Genomic DNA, 16627 nt, shown 5'->3' on the forward strand with positions numbered 1-16627 from the left:
GTGAGGAAGAAAAAGAAAGTGTTGCAGACATGAAAGCTAGAGTATTGGTATTTCTATAGAGCTGATAAGCAGAACTTTAAAGTTTCTGCAGCAGCCCTTCTGGGGTGAGGCCCAGATGATGCATTTACATAAAGTTTTGATGCAATATATCAGTTACATGGGCATTTTGGTGGGGCTCTAGTTAAATTGGACAACGAAAATTCTAGATCTGAGAATTGCAAAACCCAGTCCTCTGTAAATGTCTTATTTTTAAAGTTGGACTCTGAAGAGAAAGAAGAGTGTCAGCATATAAATACTTCTAGGAAGGTTTGTAAACTGAAATAATGTTGACTGATGGACTGCTAACAAAGATAACTTGCCCATGACTGTGAGTTTTTGTGGTACATTCCCCCCTCACTTCTTTTTTACTTGTGGTTTTTTAGCTCTCTCTCCTCATCAGAGTTCTGTCTCCTTGACCCCTACACCACTCTGTTCTCGTCTTTGCTCACTTTTACACTCTTACATTCTATACTCTTCCTCCAATCACTTTATTTATAAACACACACACTTATTACATCCATGTTAAGTCTCCATTTTACCCACTCATTGGGAAGGACACAACAGAAACTGTTTTGTACACCTTTTAGCCCCATTGAGGATTAAAAATCCACAGGAGAGTTATGGCGTTGCTTTTTCCAGAAGTTCCTCCCAGCAGAAATGTGACCTTGATCTCTCTGAGTTTTCTGAAACACACTTCATTTTCCTCTTGGAAGAGATATTTTGGGGCCATCATGATGTTTGGAGGCCAAGCCCTCCCTTTGGCTTCTTGGAGCATGAAGGATTCTTCCAAACTAGGAGATGTATGATTACGTGGACCTCTGGGGCCAGGCATCCATTTCCCAGTTTAAGAGATGCCAAGAAGGAGCTTTGCAGTAATTAACTTGTATTCCAAGGAGTACATTATTGTGCCCCTTTCTCCCAAGTCCCAACAAGAAACAAGATGTTTGCCCTAGAGGCTCAGCAATTGTCACCGGGGCTTTTGAGGCAATCTCTCATATATTAGTGGGAGTGTGCTTAGAGGGGGCAGCAGAGTGTGAATTTGTGTGCATACTTTTTGCTGCAACTGGACACCTCTCCCATTGTGAAACAGGAAACTGGACCATCGTCTGAAGTCAGCAGCGGGCCCTCTGCCAGTCTGTGGGCCCTGAGCTGTTGCCGTACTATTCCGACCCTTGACACTGGCTCTTCTTTTGCCTGTGGTAATATTCTTTTGTCTCACTCTTTTGTAGGTACGTGTTGATAGTGGCATACAGCAAGGAAGTGAAATCAGCATTTATTATGATCCTATGATTTCAAAAGTGAGTTAACTACTTTTCCCTAGTTAAAAAAGAAATTATATATAATGTTTGGTGACATTATACTGTTTCAGGCAAAAATATGTGGCAGGTGTTTGGGTTAAAATAGCTTCAGGGATTTCAGTCGTAAAAGTGGTTTTAATAACAAAAAAAACCTTTTTTCTAATCAAGGTAAACATCCAAAAATGAAAGTGTATCTACCCCCTTAAATAGTTAAAAGATGGAAATTCTTAAATTCTTTGTCCTACTGTGAAATCCAGGGAAAACATTGGCTGTGTCCAGGGGATCATTTCTCCATTTAATAAGGCAAGATATAAACAAGGCAAGGTATAAACAGAACTTTCGCCAGTGCATTGAGCCATTGCTTTGAGCCACAATTAAACCAGAAACAAATTAACCATAGTTTCCTGATCCCCATGTTTCCTGGTTTTTGTAGTGTAGTAGGAGAGCTGAATAAAATTTCACATCCGACAAACAATTCACCCCTTGGTTTCACATGGGTGGATGAGTAAAAAAGCCCTGGGACACAAATTCACACAGCCCTCTAGCAGCTATGGTGGCTCATTTACCAGAAGTAATGTATTTAGTGTTAACTCTGGAAGTGTATACTCAGTCTGACCAAACTAAGCCTATTTGAGCACAATATACAACCAGGAGGCTTAGTCTGGGCAGGGGTTAAGAATACTGGTGTCAGGCTGAAGCCCTTAAAGCCCATATCCATAGGCCACATCAGCTGAAACCAATTGCAGGAACTAAGACTAAGACCAATATTGGCATCAAGGTCTGAACCAATAATAATTACTTGGGTTCTAATATCCAAGGGTTGTAGGGTCTTGCTGAAATCTTGCTACCACCTAGAAGGGCTTTGCTGGACAGTTTTTTGTTTTTTTTAATGCTAGAGGACGATTTCACTGCCATCACACAAATGGGTTCCTACTTTTGTTTTGTTGTATACGCTTCACCACCTGTGTTCAAGTCAACTCCCTACTGGTTTCATTGTCTGGTGATTTTGTGGCATCTTGCTTACCTTTAAAGAAAGCATTGGATAGTCTCAAAATATTTATTTGCTAAATTTATATTTTGGCTTTCCTCCCAAAGGTGCCTAGGATGGCCAACAAGAGATAAAACAATAAAAATGTTTAAAGCATTTAAAAATCTCATTAAAAACTGAAAATTATAAACATCAAATTGAGACCTAAAAACCTCTACCACCAAATAATATTTTGATGGTCCTAACTTTTTATATATCATTTTTATATATCATTTTGTGTATGTGTGCTTTAGCTGATCACCTATGGATCCAATAGAGCTGAAGCTTTGCGAAGAATGGAAGAGGCCTTGGATAGTTACGTTATTAGAGGTAAATTCAATAATATGGGATTCTAATGCAATTGTCCATGGAAAAGCTTTTGAAATGTTAGTTTGACAAATTCAAGGAAACTTGTGTTAAATTAAGAAAAATATATTTGGTTTGTTTGTTTTGCGGCACATCAGGCTGGTTTAATTTATGCATTTTACTATTTTGCATTCTTAAAATTTTAATACCACCCAAAGTGACACAGTTTTCTTACCAGATAAATAACTGTATATGTAAAATAGCTACACTAGATTATACCAGTGCCAGAAAGTTGACTCTTTTCAATGCCTTGTCCAAACATTTTATCCAGGTAAGCTTATTCAGACATGTGGGTGTGGATGTGTTTGAATCTTTCTACTTGTCAATTTTACTTATTTTTTAAAGTTTTGAATAATTTAAATGTTTATGTTAAGCTGTATAGAGATTTTAGCACAATTAAACGATATATATGTTTTGCTAAATAAAAATAAAAGTAATTAGACCTCCTGTTTCCCTATATCTGGCAGTTCTGATTATTTGGCCCACAGTTTCTTAGCTCCCAGAGTTCTGTTCCTCATTCTGTCCTGTTTGAGCAGCTGCATGTAGCCTTTGCTGTACTGTAGTAAGCAATATGAAAAGTTTCCCCTCGCCTACTATTTTTATTAGCTTGTCTTTTCCTTCAGCTTCGATTTATTTTTGACGTTGATGTTATCAAACTGCCACTAGGAAATGGTCACATGCGGAAAGAGCTATTGCTTCAAAGTTGGCATTGTAGCAGTAACCTGTAAGTTTGGAAGGTGTACTTTCTGATAAAAAATGTTTATGGAATGCAGGCCAGGGTATAACATGACATTTGTAGTCACATGCAAATAATGTATATTCTTTCCTTCTCCCAATTCTTTTTATGTGTATTTATTAGTGTTTGCCTACCAGTCGGTAAAGACGGTGATGTGATAATATTTAGAAACAGGATTTCGGGGGAGTAGTGTCGTTTTCCTCATCTCTCAAAGCAAGTTGTCTCCTTCTGAGGTTTACTTTTCTCCATTAGAGATAACCGTGTAAATCCAACACTGCAGGATTTTCAGTTGCTTGATGTCTTTCCACATAACCCCCATTGCTAAACTCCAATAAATCAGTGCATTAAAAGAAAGAAATACAGAAAGCCCGCTCCCCTTTCCCACTTCTCCACTGCTTATGTGACCTTTTCACAGAAAGAAGAGACCAGTAACCTGAGAGCTTCAACAAGTCTCTTTCTGTCTTTAATGAAATCCATCCAACTGCTGAAAAATCCTGGCGAAATTGTACTTCTTACCTTTTATTGTTTTTCTAACGTGGTTCTTACTTAGGTGTACAGCATTTTTTTTTTGTCTGCTGTAAAAATGCGGCTCAATTGGACAGTTGTCATCTGAATCCCAAAGATTCTCAGTTCCATACACAATCAGAACGCAGCATTTGGCCAAAGGCGCAAGAATAGCCAAAATAATATCTGGCTTTATTTTTAGTGCTAATATAAAACATACTTGCCCTGACCCTCATGCACATGGGAGCCAAGGTTTTTTGGCACATGTTGAGTTCCTAAATCACTACAATGTTGGTGTCAACTGCAGGTTGGTGTCTGATGTTGGAGTGAAAGGGAAGTCCATTGTTGCTTGGAACTCAGTGCACATATCAGACCACGTTTGGAGCCTGGGATCAAACTTGTGTTCCCAAAAGTGCCTCAAGGATTTTCCTAATTGAAGAATATTCCATTGGGAGTATAAACTCTAAAATAGGATTGTATGTTTATATTGCGTGAAAATTTAAAAAGAGTGATTTGTTCGTTTTAAACAAAACTGAACCAAAGTAAAGCTACATGTTCTGTTGACGGTTCCAGTTTGCAAAACATATTTCCAATTTTTCTAACTCTGATTTGCTTGATTGGAATCCTGAATTCTGCAACAGCCCAAAGACTGTTAAAGGTCACTAAATTTTTGAAATGCTGATAAATTTGTGTTACAGAGCATACCCTGCCAGTGATATTATTTTAAATATAAGAGGTTAAAGGCTATAATGTTGGATGAAAGGGAGAATGCTGTACATTGTAGTTTGCTAAATTTGACTAAAAGGGTAAAGGTGACCCCTGACCATTAGGTCCAGTCGTGGCCGACTGGGGTTGCGGCGCTCATCTCGCTTTATTGGCCGAGGGAGCTGGCATACAGCTTCCAGGTCATGTGGCCAGCATGACTAAGCCACTTCTGATGAACCAGAGCAGCGCACGGAAATGCCGTTTACCTTCCCGCCGGAGCGGTACCTATTTATGTACTTGCACTTTGACGTGCTTTCGAACTGCTAGGTTGGCAGGAGCAGGGACCGAGCAACGGGAGCTCACCCCGTTGTGGGGATTCGAACTGCCGACCTTCTGATCGGCAAGTCCTAGGCCCACAGCGCCACCTGCGTCCCTTCTAAATTTGACTAAAAAGAAGCAACTTGCCTAGAGCAAAAAGTAAAGCAAAAATATTCAGGATAAGAATTTGATCTGCTTTTTTTCAAAATATATTTTACTATGGGTAGTATCCAACTATGTCACATTCACAACAGATCCATTGGGTTTTATTCAGCTAAGTCCCATTCAGAGTAGACCCTTAAAGTTAATGAATCTAAGTTATGTCCAGTAACTTCAGTGGGTCTGCTCTGAGTTGGACTAATGTTGAATGCCATTCATTGAAATAAATGGTGTTTGGCATGACTAGCCTGTCCATTTATTTCAGTGGGCCTACTTTGCACATGACTTAGATGCAATACCTGTGATTTTTTTTAATTAAAAAGTGCAAATCTTTGAATTTGTTGATATTTTATAGCACATGTCCATTCTGGATCAAATAACCAAAATATTTTAATAGTCAAGGAGAACCAAGTGCATGGGGGAAAGGGTTTGCATTCTTGAATCGATGTCGCCTGTAGCCTGTGTGGAAGGAATGCATCATGAATTAACATGAAAAGAGCCTGCTGGATCAGGCCAGTGGCCCATCTAGTACAGCATTCTGTTCTCACAGTGGCCACCCAGATGCCTGTGGGGAAACCAGCAAGCAGGATTCGAGCACAGGAGCACTCTCCCTGCCTGTGACTTCCAGCAACTGGTATTCAGATGCATTATTGCCTTCAAATTCAGAGGACAAGTTTGTTTTACATTGCCTATGTTTTATTTAGGGTAATTAAAAATCTTCAAAGTGTTCAAGCCTGTGTAGTTTTCTTAATTGGCAACAGAAACGCATACCCTTTACTGAAGATAAGTTATTCAGATGAACAAAATAGCACAATTGTGCTTAGTCAGCCTGAATGTTACCGTTTTGCATGCTTTATTCTGAACATGACACTTTACTGAATTTGTAGAAGATTTCACACACAGCGACAGGAGTGATGAGTAGGGCTTAATGTGTCCTGTAATCTTTACTTCATCCATAAATGAGTTGTGAATTTTTTCTTTAAAATCCTCACTGATATGGGACATAATAGACTTTGTTCTTGTTCAGGAAAAAATGTGGATGGAACGAACATACAGTCTGAGATCATTGTATCATTATGCATCAAAGACAGAATCTCCACCCTTCCTTTCTTTGGCGTATAACATAGAAGTGTCAAATGTTGAAAACCAAAAATGCTCCTGTGGAAAATTCTGGATTTCTGGGCAAGGAATTCTGGGAGGTGCGCCAACTAGAGTCAGGTTTTCCTTAGCTAATCCCTTGGCTAGTGACACACTAGAACCCTGCTAATATGGTGATAATTTTGCAACCAGTGTCTGGCCTAGGTTTTGTGCTGCTGGGAGACTTGTGTTTGCTGCTGTTACTGTAAAGACTCAAAAGTCCATAGTAGCTCATACCTGCTCTCGATGAATGACATCAGTGTAATGAAATCCTCCCAAATATATTCGTAGCCCTTGTAGAAAAGATCACTGATCTCCTGCCCCACCCCATCATGGCTGAGTATCGAGTCATGTTACTCCTGCCAGATATTCAAATTCCCCAGGATACAGTTTAGAATGTCTGACAGGAACATGGGGGAAAACCAGGCTTGATTTACTGTAATTTATCTTGTATTTATATTGTAATTTTAAGTTGTGAACCGCCCTGCGATCTGCGAATGCAGGGCAGTAAACGAATGTAATAAATAATTATAATTATAATTTACCCCCCAAATGGCCCATCTTGGCTTTATCCAAGTCTGGTTTAATGTCATAACAAATGCCAGTATTCCAGAAAATGAAGAGCATTTTATATTGTTAAGCACAAATACTATTATTTGTACTTAATCTATGCCAGAATACAAGTCTAGCTTTTAAGATTTTCGTAAGATGGCTAACTTTGCCATCTTCATGTTTGGTTTCTAAAGTGTATGACTTTCCCTTAAACTTTCAAAAGCAAGTAGCTGTTTTATGTACACTTGTTAGAGATCTGGATAGCCAGTTGACTTAGATCTAATTGATGTCTGCATTGCAGTTAAGACTTTTCATGTATGGGACTCTTTGACTGATAAGTTAAGTATCCATTATTCAGGATTTTCCCTCCCCTGCATAGAATTAGGCCAAGGGTTGAGGACCATTATGCAAGTTAATCTATTAATTTCAAATAATAATAATAAAAAAAATGAATGGAAGCTATTTCAAGAACTCAGACCCTGGCGGTGGTTCTTGTTCAATGCTCCACACACCTCTCCTTTCAGCAAACTCCCATCAAATATACTGTGGCACACATGCACATAGTTACTGTGGCACATAGGTACACTGATGCAATTATGCACATACAGCATTTGAGATAAAATAATTGAAAACAGAAGCCTGCCCTTCTGAGATGATGAAGCGCATATGTAAGGAAACCTTGAGAATAGGGTGGCGCTTGGGGGGGAATTGTCATCGCGCCACTCCTTGGTGTGTGGAGTGCCTCAGGGTGCGATTCTCTCCCCGATGCTTTTTAACATCTTTATGCGCCCCCTCGCCCAGCTTGTTCGGAGTTTTGGGCTGGGTTGTCATCAGTATGCCGATGACACCCAACTCTATCTGTTGATGGATGGCCATCCTGACTTGGCCCCAGACACACTGACCAGATGTCTGGAAGCTGTGGCTGGATGGTTACGTGGGAGCCGGTTGAAGTTAAATCCTTCGAAGACAGAGGTCCTCTGGCTGGGACGGGACGATATGGGATTGAGGGGGCAACTCCCATCTCTTGCGGGGGTGCAATTAGTGCCAGCACCGTCCGTTAAGAGTTTGGGTGTAATCTTCGATACCTCCCTCTCTATGGAGGCGCAGATTACAGCTATAACAAAGGCGGCATTTTTTCATCTCCGCCAAGCTAAGCAGTTGGCCCCTTATCTCTCTCACCCTGACCTAGCCACTGTGATCCATGCGACGGTCACCTCCAGACTGGATTATTGTAACTCGCTCTACGTGGGGCTGCCCTTGAGACTGACCCAGAAACTCCAGCGGGTGCAGAATGCCGCGGCGAGACTCCTTATGGGATCTTCGCTGCGAGACCACATTCATCCGGTACTATACCAGCTGCACTGGCTCCCGGTGGAGTACAGGATCAGGTTTAAGGTGCTGGTTTTAACCTTTAAAGCCCTATACGGCCTAGGACCCTCGTACCTACGGGACCGCCTCTCCTGGTATGCCCCACAAAGAAACCTACGGTCTGCAAATAAAAACATCCTGAAGGTCCCAGGCCTCAGAGAGGTTAGGCTGGCCTCAACTAGAGCCAGGGCCTTCTCGGCTGCGGCTCCAATCTGGTGGAACGCTCTGTCACAAGAGACTAGGGCCCTGCGGGACCTGACATCTTTCCGCAGGGCCTGCAAGACAGAGTTGTTCCACCAGGCCTTTGGTCAGGGCACAGCCTGACTCCCTCCTCTGGCAACCTGCGCAGAAGTTTGCTTAATGGTTGCCATCAACTTGATTTTAATTAATTTTTATAATGAAATATTTTTAGAATGTTGGTTTATTTGATTGTTTGATTATTTGATTGTTGTTAGCCGCCCTGAGCCTGGCTTCGGCTGGGGAGGGCGGGATATAAATAAAATTTATTATTATTATTATTGTACCAGGATAGTTAATAGACGGGGGTGGGGGGAGGAAAGGAAAGTAAATTCTGTGACAGATACCACTGTAGACACAATTTGGTAACAGCCTGTAGTAAGAACATGACAAGTTACAATTGACCTTGAGTGCCTTTCCAAAGCATATAGTCCCATGGTATTGCACTTGTTGCTGGGAATGTAGCCTCAATTTCAGGCCATTTATACTTGGGTGTTTTAAAAGGGGTAGGGCATGTTCATAGTTTCCACACCCATGACCCCTGCTCTGCACAGACATATATCTTCATTAAATCCATTGGAATACAGACCCGGGGTAAATCAAAGCAAGCTTTCTTTCGTTGGTTGCAAATCATAGAATGGAAGCTGCGCTGAAAACAATTGGGGTGCAGATCAGGAATTATTACTACAGGGCACAGTGAAGAAAAGAACAAGAGAAGACAAAAACAGAAATTTCAAAGAACAGAAGCTTTGGGGGCAGGAGAGGTTAACAGTAGGGAGAAAGAAAAGGAGATATGAAATAAGGCTGAACCTGACCCAGAGTAGATTAAATAGAAATGAAGTGTAGCTGTGGTAGTGGGAACAGTGTGGAAAGTATAAAAAAATAGTCTGGAGGGAAATGCCAGGAAAAGGAATTGAAGAAGAATTTATTTTGAGTACTTTGCTTTTTGCCTCTGCACAAATTTCATGCTTCTTGTTTATGAAATAGTCTAAACTCTTCCTGGCAGTGGGTAGTAGCCAGTGAAACTAAATGAGGATGGGTGGGAACCCTCCCAGCCAAAGCCCTCTTAGCTCCACAAGGCAGAAATCACAAATACACTTACTGGAGCATAAGCTCCTGTATTGAAAACTGGGGTTACTTGTAATAAACATGCTTAGGATTGCACTGCATGTCCAGCTTCTGTACCTGAAAAAGCAATTTTGTTAGGCATATTGATATATATGTATATTGATGTATATGCAGAGGTACCATCATTTTATTTGTACTAGCTCAGTTAGCTTTTGATCTAGAGGGCTCAGTGGTGAACCCTACTTGTGCAGCAAGCCTTCCGACTTTTCAGGAAACAAATCCTCCAATAACCTTAAAAAGAAAAACGTTTCTAGAAAGGACAATGGGAACATTAAGAGCTGCAGCAAAGACAGGGAGAATGATGGCGGGGGAATTCCACAAGCTCTTGCATGTACCTAATAAACTTTTCCATTGCGGTACATCTCTTTATAATTGTTAAGGGCCACTGTAGATGCTGAATGCGTTAATCCATGGGTAGGCAAACTAAGGCCTGGTGGCCGGATCTGGCCCAAGCGCCTTCTAAATCCGGCCCGCAGATGGTCTGGGAATCAGCATGTTTTTACATGAGTAGAATGTGTGCTTTCATTTAAAATGCATCTCTGGGTTATTTGTGGGGCATAGGAATTCGTTCTTTTCCTCCCCCAAAATATAGTCCGGCCCCCCACAAGGTCTGAGGGACAGTGGACCGGCCCCCTGCTGAAAAAGTTTGCTGACCCCTGGTTAATTCGTTTCTGACTACTTGCACATGTGCTAGCACTAAAAGCAACTATTATAAAGAGCAGCACCTTGGCTTGTGGAGGGGGAAGGGGAGCACCGTGTGTTGGAAGAGGTTTATCCTTCTCCTATTGCTGATGCCCCAATGCAAATCCACACCCCCCCCCAGGGCTGATCCCTCTCCTGCCTGTTCAAGCACTCCCTTAACACTGCATGCTAAGGAGCTGTTGCTAAAAGCCGTAGAATTTTGCGGGATGGAGGTAATCTTTAGCACATAGTACTGTTGCAGCTAGGGACGCGGATGGCGCTGTGGGTTAAACCACAGAGCCTAGGACTTGCTGATCATAAGGTCAGCGATTTGAATCCCCCCAACGGGGTGAGCTCCCGTTGCTCCATCCCAGCTCCTGCCAACCTAGCAGTTCAAAAGCATGTCAAAGTGCGAGTACATAAATAGGTACCGCTCCAGCGGGAAGGTAAACGGTGTTTCTGTGCACTGCTCTGGTTTGCCAGAAGCAGCTTAGTCATGCTGACCACATGACCCGGAAGCTGTACGCTGGCTCCCTCGGCCAATAAAGCGAGATGAGTGCCGCAACCCCAGAGTCGGTCACGACTGGACCTAATGGTCAGGGGTCACCTTTACCTTTACTGTTGCAGCCTTGAGAGTTAAGTGTAAGTTGCATTGAAATTTTAAAAGGATGTCAACTTGAATATAATTACAAAATCAAATGCATCTTCCATAAGCTTATTTCATATAGGTCCAAGCGATAAGGGCTGTATGTTTGTATTTGACAAATGGCACATTGATTCAAGCATGACATTTTTGCAGTGAACATGGAGTTACATTGTTGGCACTGAACGTTGTTTTTCCTTCACTTATTTTTCATAATGATTTTCAAGAGGCTGAATGCAACAGATCTTAATTCTCTTGTCTTTTTCCCTTTAGTACTATTTGAATAAAATGGAATACCTATTAAATGCCAACATGTACAGTGCATTTCTAAGATAGTCTTTCAAAGCAGCAAAGCTCAATTATCATTATGCAATTTAAATCTCTCATAAAAATGAATTTAATGCTTTTGCAACTAATAACTATGCAAATAAAGTTCTTTCCATTCCACTTAACACAATTAAAATTCTCAGCAAGTTAAATATATTGAATTGTTTATCTATGGAGAGACATGTAGGACACCAATTAAGTTTACATGGATAAATGCAGATTTGTGTTTTGTGAATGTCAAGTTGACAGAAGCTTAATATTGTAAAAAGGGCTAATCAACACAGAATATGTTTAGTGTCAGTAAATATTTACACTGAAGAATGTTTCCCATGAATGATGAGGTACAACAGTCAGCTTATTCTGAATTTTACTAATTAAATTCTATGACTTGTAGATCACCACATTCATACCATTTATGTATAATTTTTTTACAATGTGTATGATTCCATGATAAATATAAAGACTCCGGTGATAAAGGACATATGGGCAAATCTCTTCATTCCTCCCCCTCTTTCCCCCATTATTTGAAGTTGTTGATAAATTGTTGCTTCAGTTCTGTTTTGGAGATAGGAGATAAAATGTTTTGGTAGTTCGTACTGGCTGTCCGCGCCAACAGCCTTCATTGTTGCAGGGTCTGGTGCAGGATCGGCCGGTATGTGACCCTTGAGGCCTTTTTTGGCAGCCCTCTGCAACATTTGATGCCCCCCCATAGCCCTTGTGCTGCTGCATGAGGTGCTGGGCTTTGGGAAGAAGGTGTGAGGGCTCTGACAGGGTCCTTGAATCCTCCCACCTCTGTCCCAGAGCCTAGTTAGTGTTTTTACAGCTTTGGGATGGAGGTACCAGAGTCTCATGCAACCTTCCCCAAGCCCAGCGCGTTGCTTATCTGGGTTTGGGAAGGCAGTGTGACAAAACAGTGTGCTGCCCGCGGGTCTAGTGTTGAAGTATTCTTGCAGCCCACTTGGTATGAAAAGTTGGGGCGCCCTGGTCTAGTGCATTAGAAGTGATTGGGACTAGGGAAGTAGGGATGCCCTACTCAAATCTTGTATTAGTGGTTACCAGCCATGGCCACAGAACAGCCAGCAGGAAAATGCGTATTAAATTTTTGAAAGATGGTATTTACCTGGTCCCCTCACCAACACTCCTTCCCCAACTAATCTATTCTCTTGGGAATTTCTTGGATTATGATTATTCTCCTGTCTATTGAGTGTGGGTTTTTTGCTATTTTGTTAGGGTTGTTTTATAGGTTATTGTGTGTTTCTTGTTGTGATGTATTGTTCTTTTGTGCTGAATTTATGCCATGCTTCATGATTTTAAAACTTGTAAGTGCTTGGAGACTGTCAAACAACTAATAAATTGAATAAATGAGAGAGAGAGAGAGAGAACGACCTTATTATACTGTGTGGAATAAAAAAAGGAAGGGAATGTTTACCATGCAAATCCAAGCTTTTGTGTCCATCATCCCAGTTACCCAGGCAAATCTTACCATTTGTGTGTGCCCCATCCACTTCTTGGGACATAGAACAAATCTGCAACATCATTCTTATTTTCTGTCCCCTCACCCCCCGTTTTTTGGCATTGTGAATGAACAGTACAGAAGTTACAGATTTCATTATGTTTCCAGTTTTTGTGGCTTTGGTCTCAGCTGCTTGGATTACCAAATGTGGTACAGAAGGAAATATCATTGCACGATGGATGTAATATATAGTTCAGTGCGCATGGAGACTGGCCTCTGTTTGATCCTGTGAGAATGTGGGGTTAATGTCTGGCTGGTGTTTTGGAAGCAGCAGGTAGCCAAGAGTAAACTCCTATAGGGGTCCAGATTTCTGTAGCCTCATAGTTATTCACACAGATGGGGGATACCTTGTGAACTTTCTCTGAGGTCAAGCTAAACTGCAAATCATACTTTGAAATTTCTGAAGTCTTAGGAACGTTGTGATTGAGGCTAGAGCACCACGGCTTTCAAGTCGTTTGGCGGAGTAGGTTTGCTTAAGTCTCCCAAATTTGGTGTTAGAAATAGCTGAAGATAGACTTGTGAGCTCTTATGGAAAGGGAAAATTGCATGTTAAAGTGCTTATTTACATTTTCATGATACTAGATCCTATGGATTGCAGGAGCTTCTGATTTCTCTCCACATAGTTTGGCATGAATAAAAATAATATTTGATTTTAGTTCTTGGGGCAATCAATAGAAAAAGAGATCCCTGTCATCAGTCATCAGCTATCATATCACCATGGATCTTACAGCAGTTTGGTCAAGAAATAAAAAAGTGGATTGTGTTTTTTAGCATTTACGCAGTCTGGGAACGTGTGGCATTATATGCGTAACTGCTGAATTTGCACTCAGGAAACAAATATATATTGCAGTATTTTCATCGGTGGCTTTTCGTATTTACAAGTTGAATATCTATATATTACTTCCTTAATCTTACATGTTTGTCTGGGAATTTTTGTTACCCTGAATGTGGATTATGTTTGATTCAATGGTATTAAAAGTTATTTTGACTGCAGAGTCCAGTTACAAATATTTTACTGCAGTTGACATGGGAATGTGAGTTTCAAAGTTAACAGGTGGTTCATAGACTGACTTAGCTTAATCATATCCCCAGCATCTTACAATATAAAAAGTTTTGAAGTGTTCATTGTTTAAGAATTGGTTCTTAAGCTATATCAGTAAGATGTATAGGCTGTGTCTCAGTGTTTAAGGGGGAAGAACAACATAAAATAACAATAACAATAATATCACAATATAGGAGAAAATGGCTTAGAAATGTTTCAGCCCAAAGTGAACACAGAAAGACTGAAGAGTTTTGCAACTTGGCTATATGCACCACTTTAATATTTGTTGTGTGTAACTGTAAGTTCCAAGCTGAATGACAGTGCAATACTGTAAAATAACATTTATCCATACATTTTGCATCTGGATCTTTCATTATTGTTAGGGTGCTCCGAGTTGTCCACCTACTCCAAACACCAGCACTCCAAATATTTCTGCAGAGCATGTCCATTCTATTCCAGGTACCCTTTGTTATTTCAGCATTCATTAATAATCTAAGATGTCTAAATATTACTGTGCTTCCAGGTGTGGCCCACAATATTGCATTACTACGGGAAGTGATCATCCATCCACGCTTTGTCCAGGGAGACATCAACACAAAATTTCTTCCAGACGTGTATCCTGATGGCTTTAAAGGTTGGTCCTTAATGGAAATGTTCAGCATTTGGCTGGGAGCAGGGATGGCTGGGGGTGGGGTCATGTGTGAAAATTTCCTCTGAAATGGTTTTCTAATTATTCTTTGAACTTGGCTTTTTGGTCTCCCTAATTTTACTTTTAAAAATAATAGTGTATTTGAAAATGAAAGCAATAGTTTCCTTCAACTTCCAGGGAGACGAAAATTCAAGTTGGGTTTTTGGAACCCAGTCGATGTTGCTTTGAAGTGAAACTTTTTTCCCCCATAGCAAGATCTGTTGATTTAAGAGAGTGGCCTGGTTCCGAACCCATCCTCAGCTAGTAAAGTCTGGCATGCTGTTAATAAATGCTGGCATTCTGTGAAAGCATTGACTACATTGTGTTCCAGGAATCTATTTCTCATTGGAAGTCTGCATGATGGCAAGTTGGGTACTTATTCAGTCCAAAGGATTTACCAAGAGCTGGAAGAGCACTCCTAATTTATTTCATTTACACTAATAAACCATTTAATTAGTATAATATTAATCGAAAGTGGACTCAGGACATGGCTTTTGGAGAGACTTTGACTATGAGTTAGAAGAATATAGACAGTAAGAAAAGGTCTTCTGAAAGAGAGAATTTACCGTGGCTGGGTTCCAAAAGATGTTAAATCTTGTAAGCAAGGAGAGATTTTATAAGATTCCCATATATGCTTCACTTTTGTTACTGTAGTGATAGCTAAATAGTAAAAGTGAATATTTGTTTCACAGTTCAGCTGTTGAGGCGGGGAATATATTTTTCTCTTCTTAAATTAGTGATTGTTAGGGTGGCCATGTATCCTACTTTATAGTCCTCTATTTGAAGTCTTCCTCTGTTTGAGGGGCTGTCTAGTCTGGTTTAACAATAATGAACCATAAGAAGGGAGAGTAGAGGTCTTGAAGTTGCCCATAAACAGCACTTGTACAGCAGACAGGTCACAGTCTTCCCCAATATGGTGGGATGTATTGTAATTCTATTTAAATGATAGCAATTATTTCTACATTTTCCTCTAAACGCGTTTGCAGGTCACCCCCCCATTTGTATACTGTGTTTTGGTGATGCATTTTCTATATTTTGGCAATGTGTGAGTGCTGCACAGCTTGGGCTGTGTAACCGAAGCTTTATACCAAGTCATATGTTGTGAAGGAATGCATCTGTTCAACCATTTTGTTCTTAGCTTTTAAATGGCTGCTTTATGTTTAAAGGCTGTTTTTGCCATGGTGTTTAAGAGGTCACAGGAAGTTCAGAAGGGCAGCTCAGGGAAATGAAACTTAAAAGGGGGTGGGGGGAGAAAATTATGGGAACTAGAAACTTAAAACAAACTACCAGTATTCTGATTGACTAACAACTGTGGACAAGGGAGCAGTCGTGTATCTAAGTAAAGTGGGCAAGAGAAATGTTAGTGTTGGCAAATTGGGAAACTCAAGAGAGAGGGAAAAGCTAGAAATCCGAAGAAGTCAGGACTGAGAAGACTCAGTTAAGAAGGACGAAAGCCAAAAACAAGAAGACTAGATGCTGCACTGCTAATGCGTTTTATTACAATCAAGCGGTATATAAATCTCGTTGAATAAATAAAATTAAAAATTAAAAATGAGTTATAATGAGCTGAAATTGTGATCATAGCTAATGTAGGGAAAGCCTAGACCAGGGCTACGTACATACCATACATTTAAAGCAAAGAATCCTGGGAGTTGTAATTTAGCCCTTCCAGACCTGCAGTTCCCAATTTCTTCTGGAAATATCACAACAAGGGTTAAATTGCTGGTTTTCAAAATCCTTAGTAAAATCTCAATTTGTTACTGGTTCAACCTATATCTGATGCCTTCCTCTTTTCTCCCATTCCCAGCTTCTTTACCATACTACCCACAGTACAGTGAGTTAACTGGTTCAGTAAGTAATGGGGCTGTGCATGGATTGCCCCATCCACCCTGTGGTCCCAAATTGTTACCCCCAGATTAGGCTGATCTGGGCCTCCTTTGTCCCCATGATACAGATGCACCCCCAAAGTAATTTAGGGTGAGTGTGTGTTAAGGGTTTTTAAAACTCTCTTTTAAAATAGGGTTGGGAGGGGGTGGGCGCAGCGTCAGAACTTCCTGCTTATCAGGAGGGTCTGATCCTGTGTGGTGCTTTTTCTTTACAAGTGGTTTCTTCTTTGCAGTTTCTCTGCCTTCTTCCCTCTCCTGCCTAACAGTCCATCC

General features: G+C 40.7%; 1 protein-coding gene across 1 annotated transcript in view; it reads left to right on the forward strand.

Annotated features, from left to right (window-relative positions):
* Nucleotides 1-16627, forward strand: part of PCCA (propionyl-CoA carboxylase subunit alpha) — a 223243-nt gene that overhangs the window by 100341 nt on the left and 106275 nt on the right. Inside the window, exons 15-17 of the mRNA XM_083610671.1 lie at nt 1269-1337; nt 2619-2694; nt 14304-14414. Of these exons, the coding sequence (XP_083466797.1) occupies nt 1269-1337; nt 2619-2694; nt 14304-14414 (256 nt within the window). The remainder of the gene's footprint in view (nt 1-1268; nt 1338-2618; nt 2695-14303; nt 14415-16627) is intronic.

This window comes from Podarcis filfolensis, assembly GCF_964270895.1.
Source record: "Podarcis filfolensis genome assembly, chromosome: 4".
Lineage (NCBI taxonomy): Eukaryota > Metazoa > Chordata > Lepidosauria > Squamata > Lacertidae > Podarcis > Podarcis filfolensis.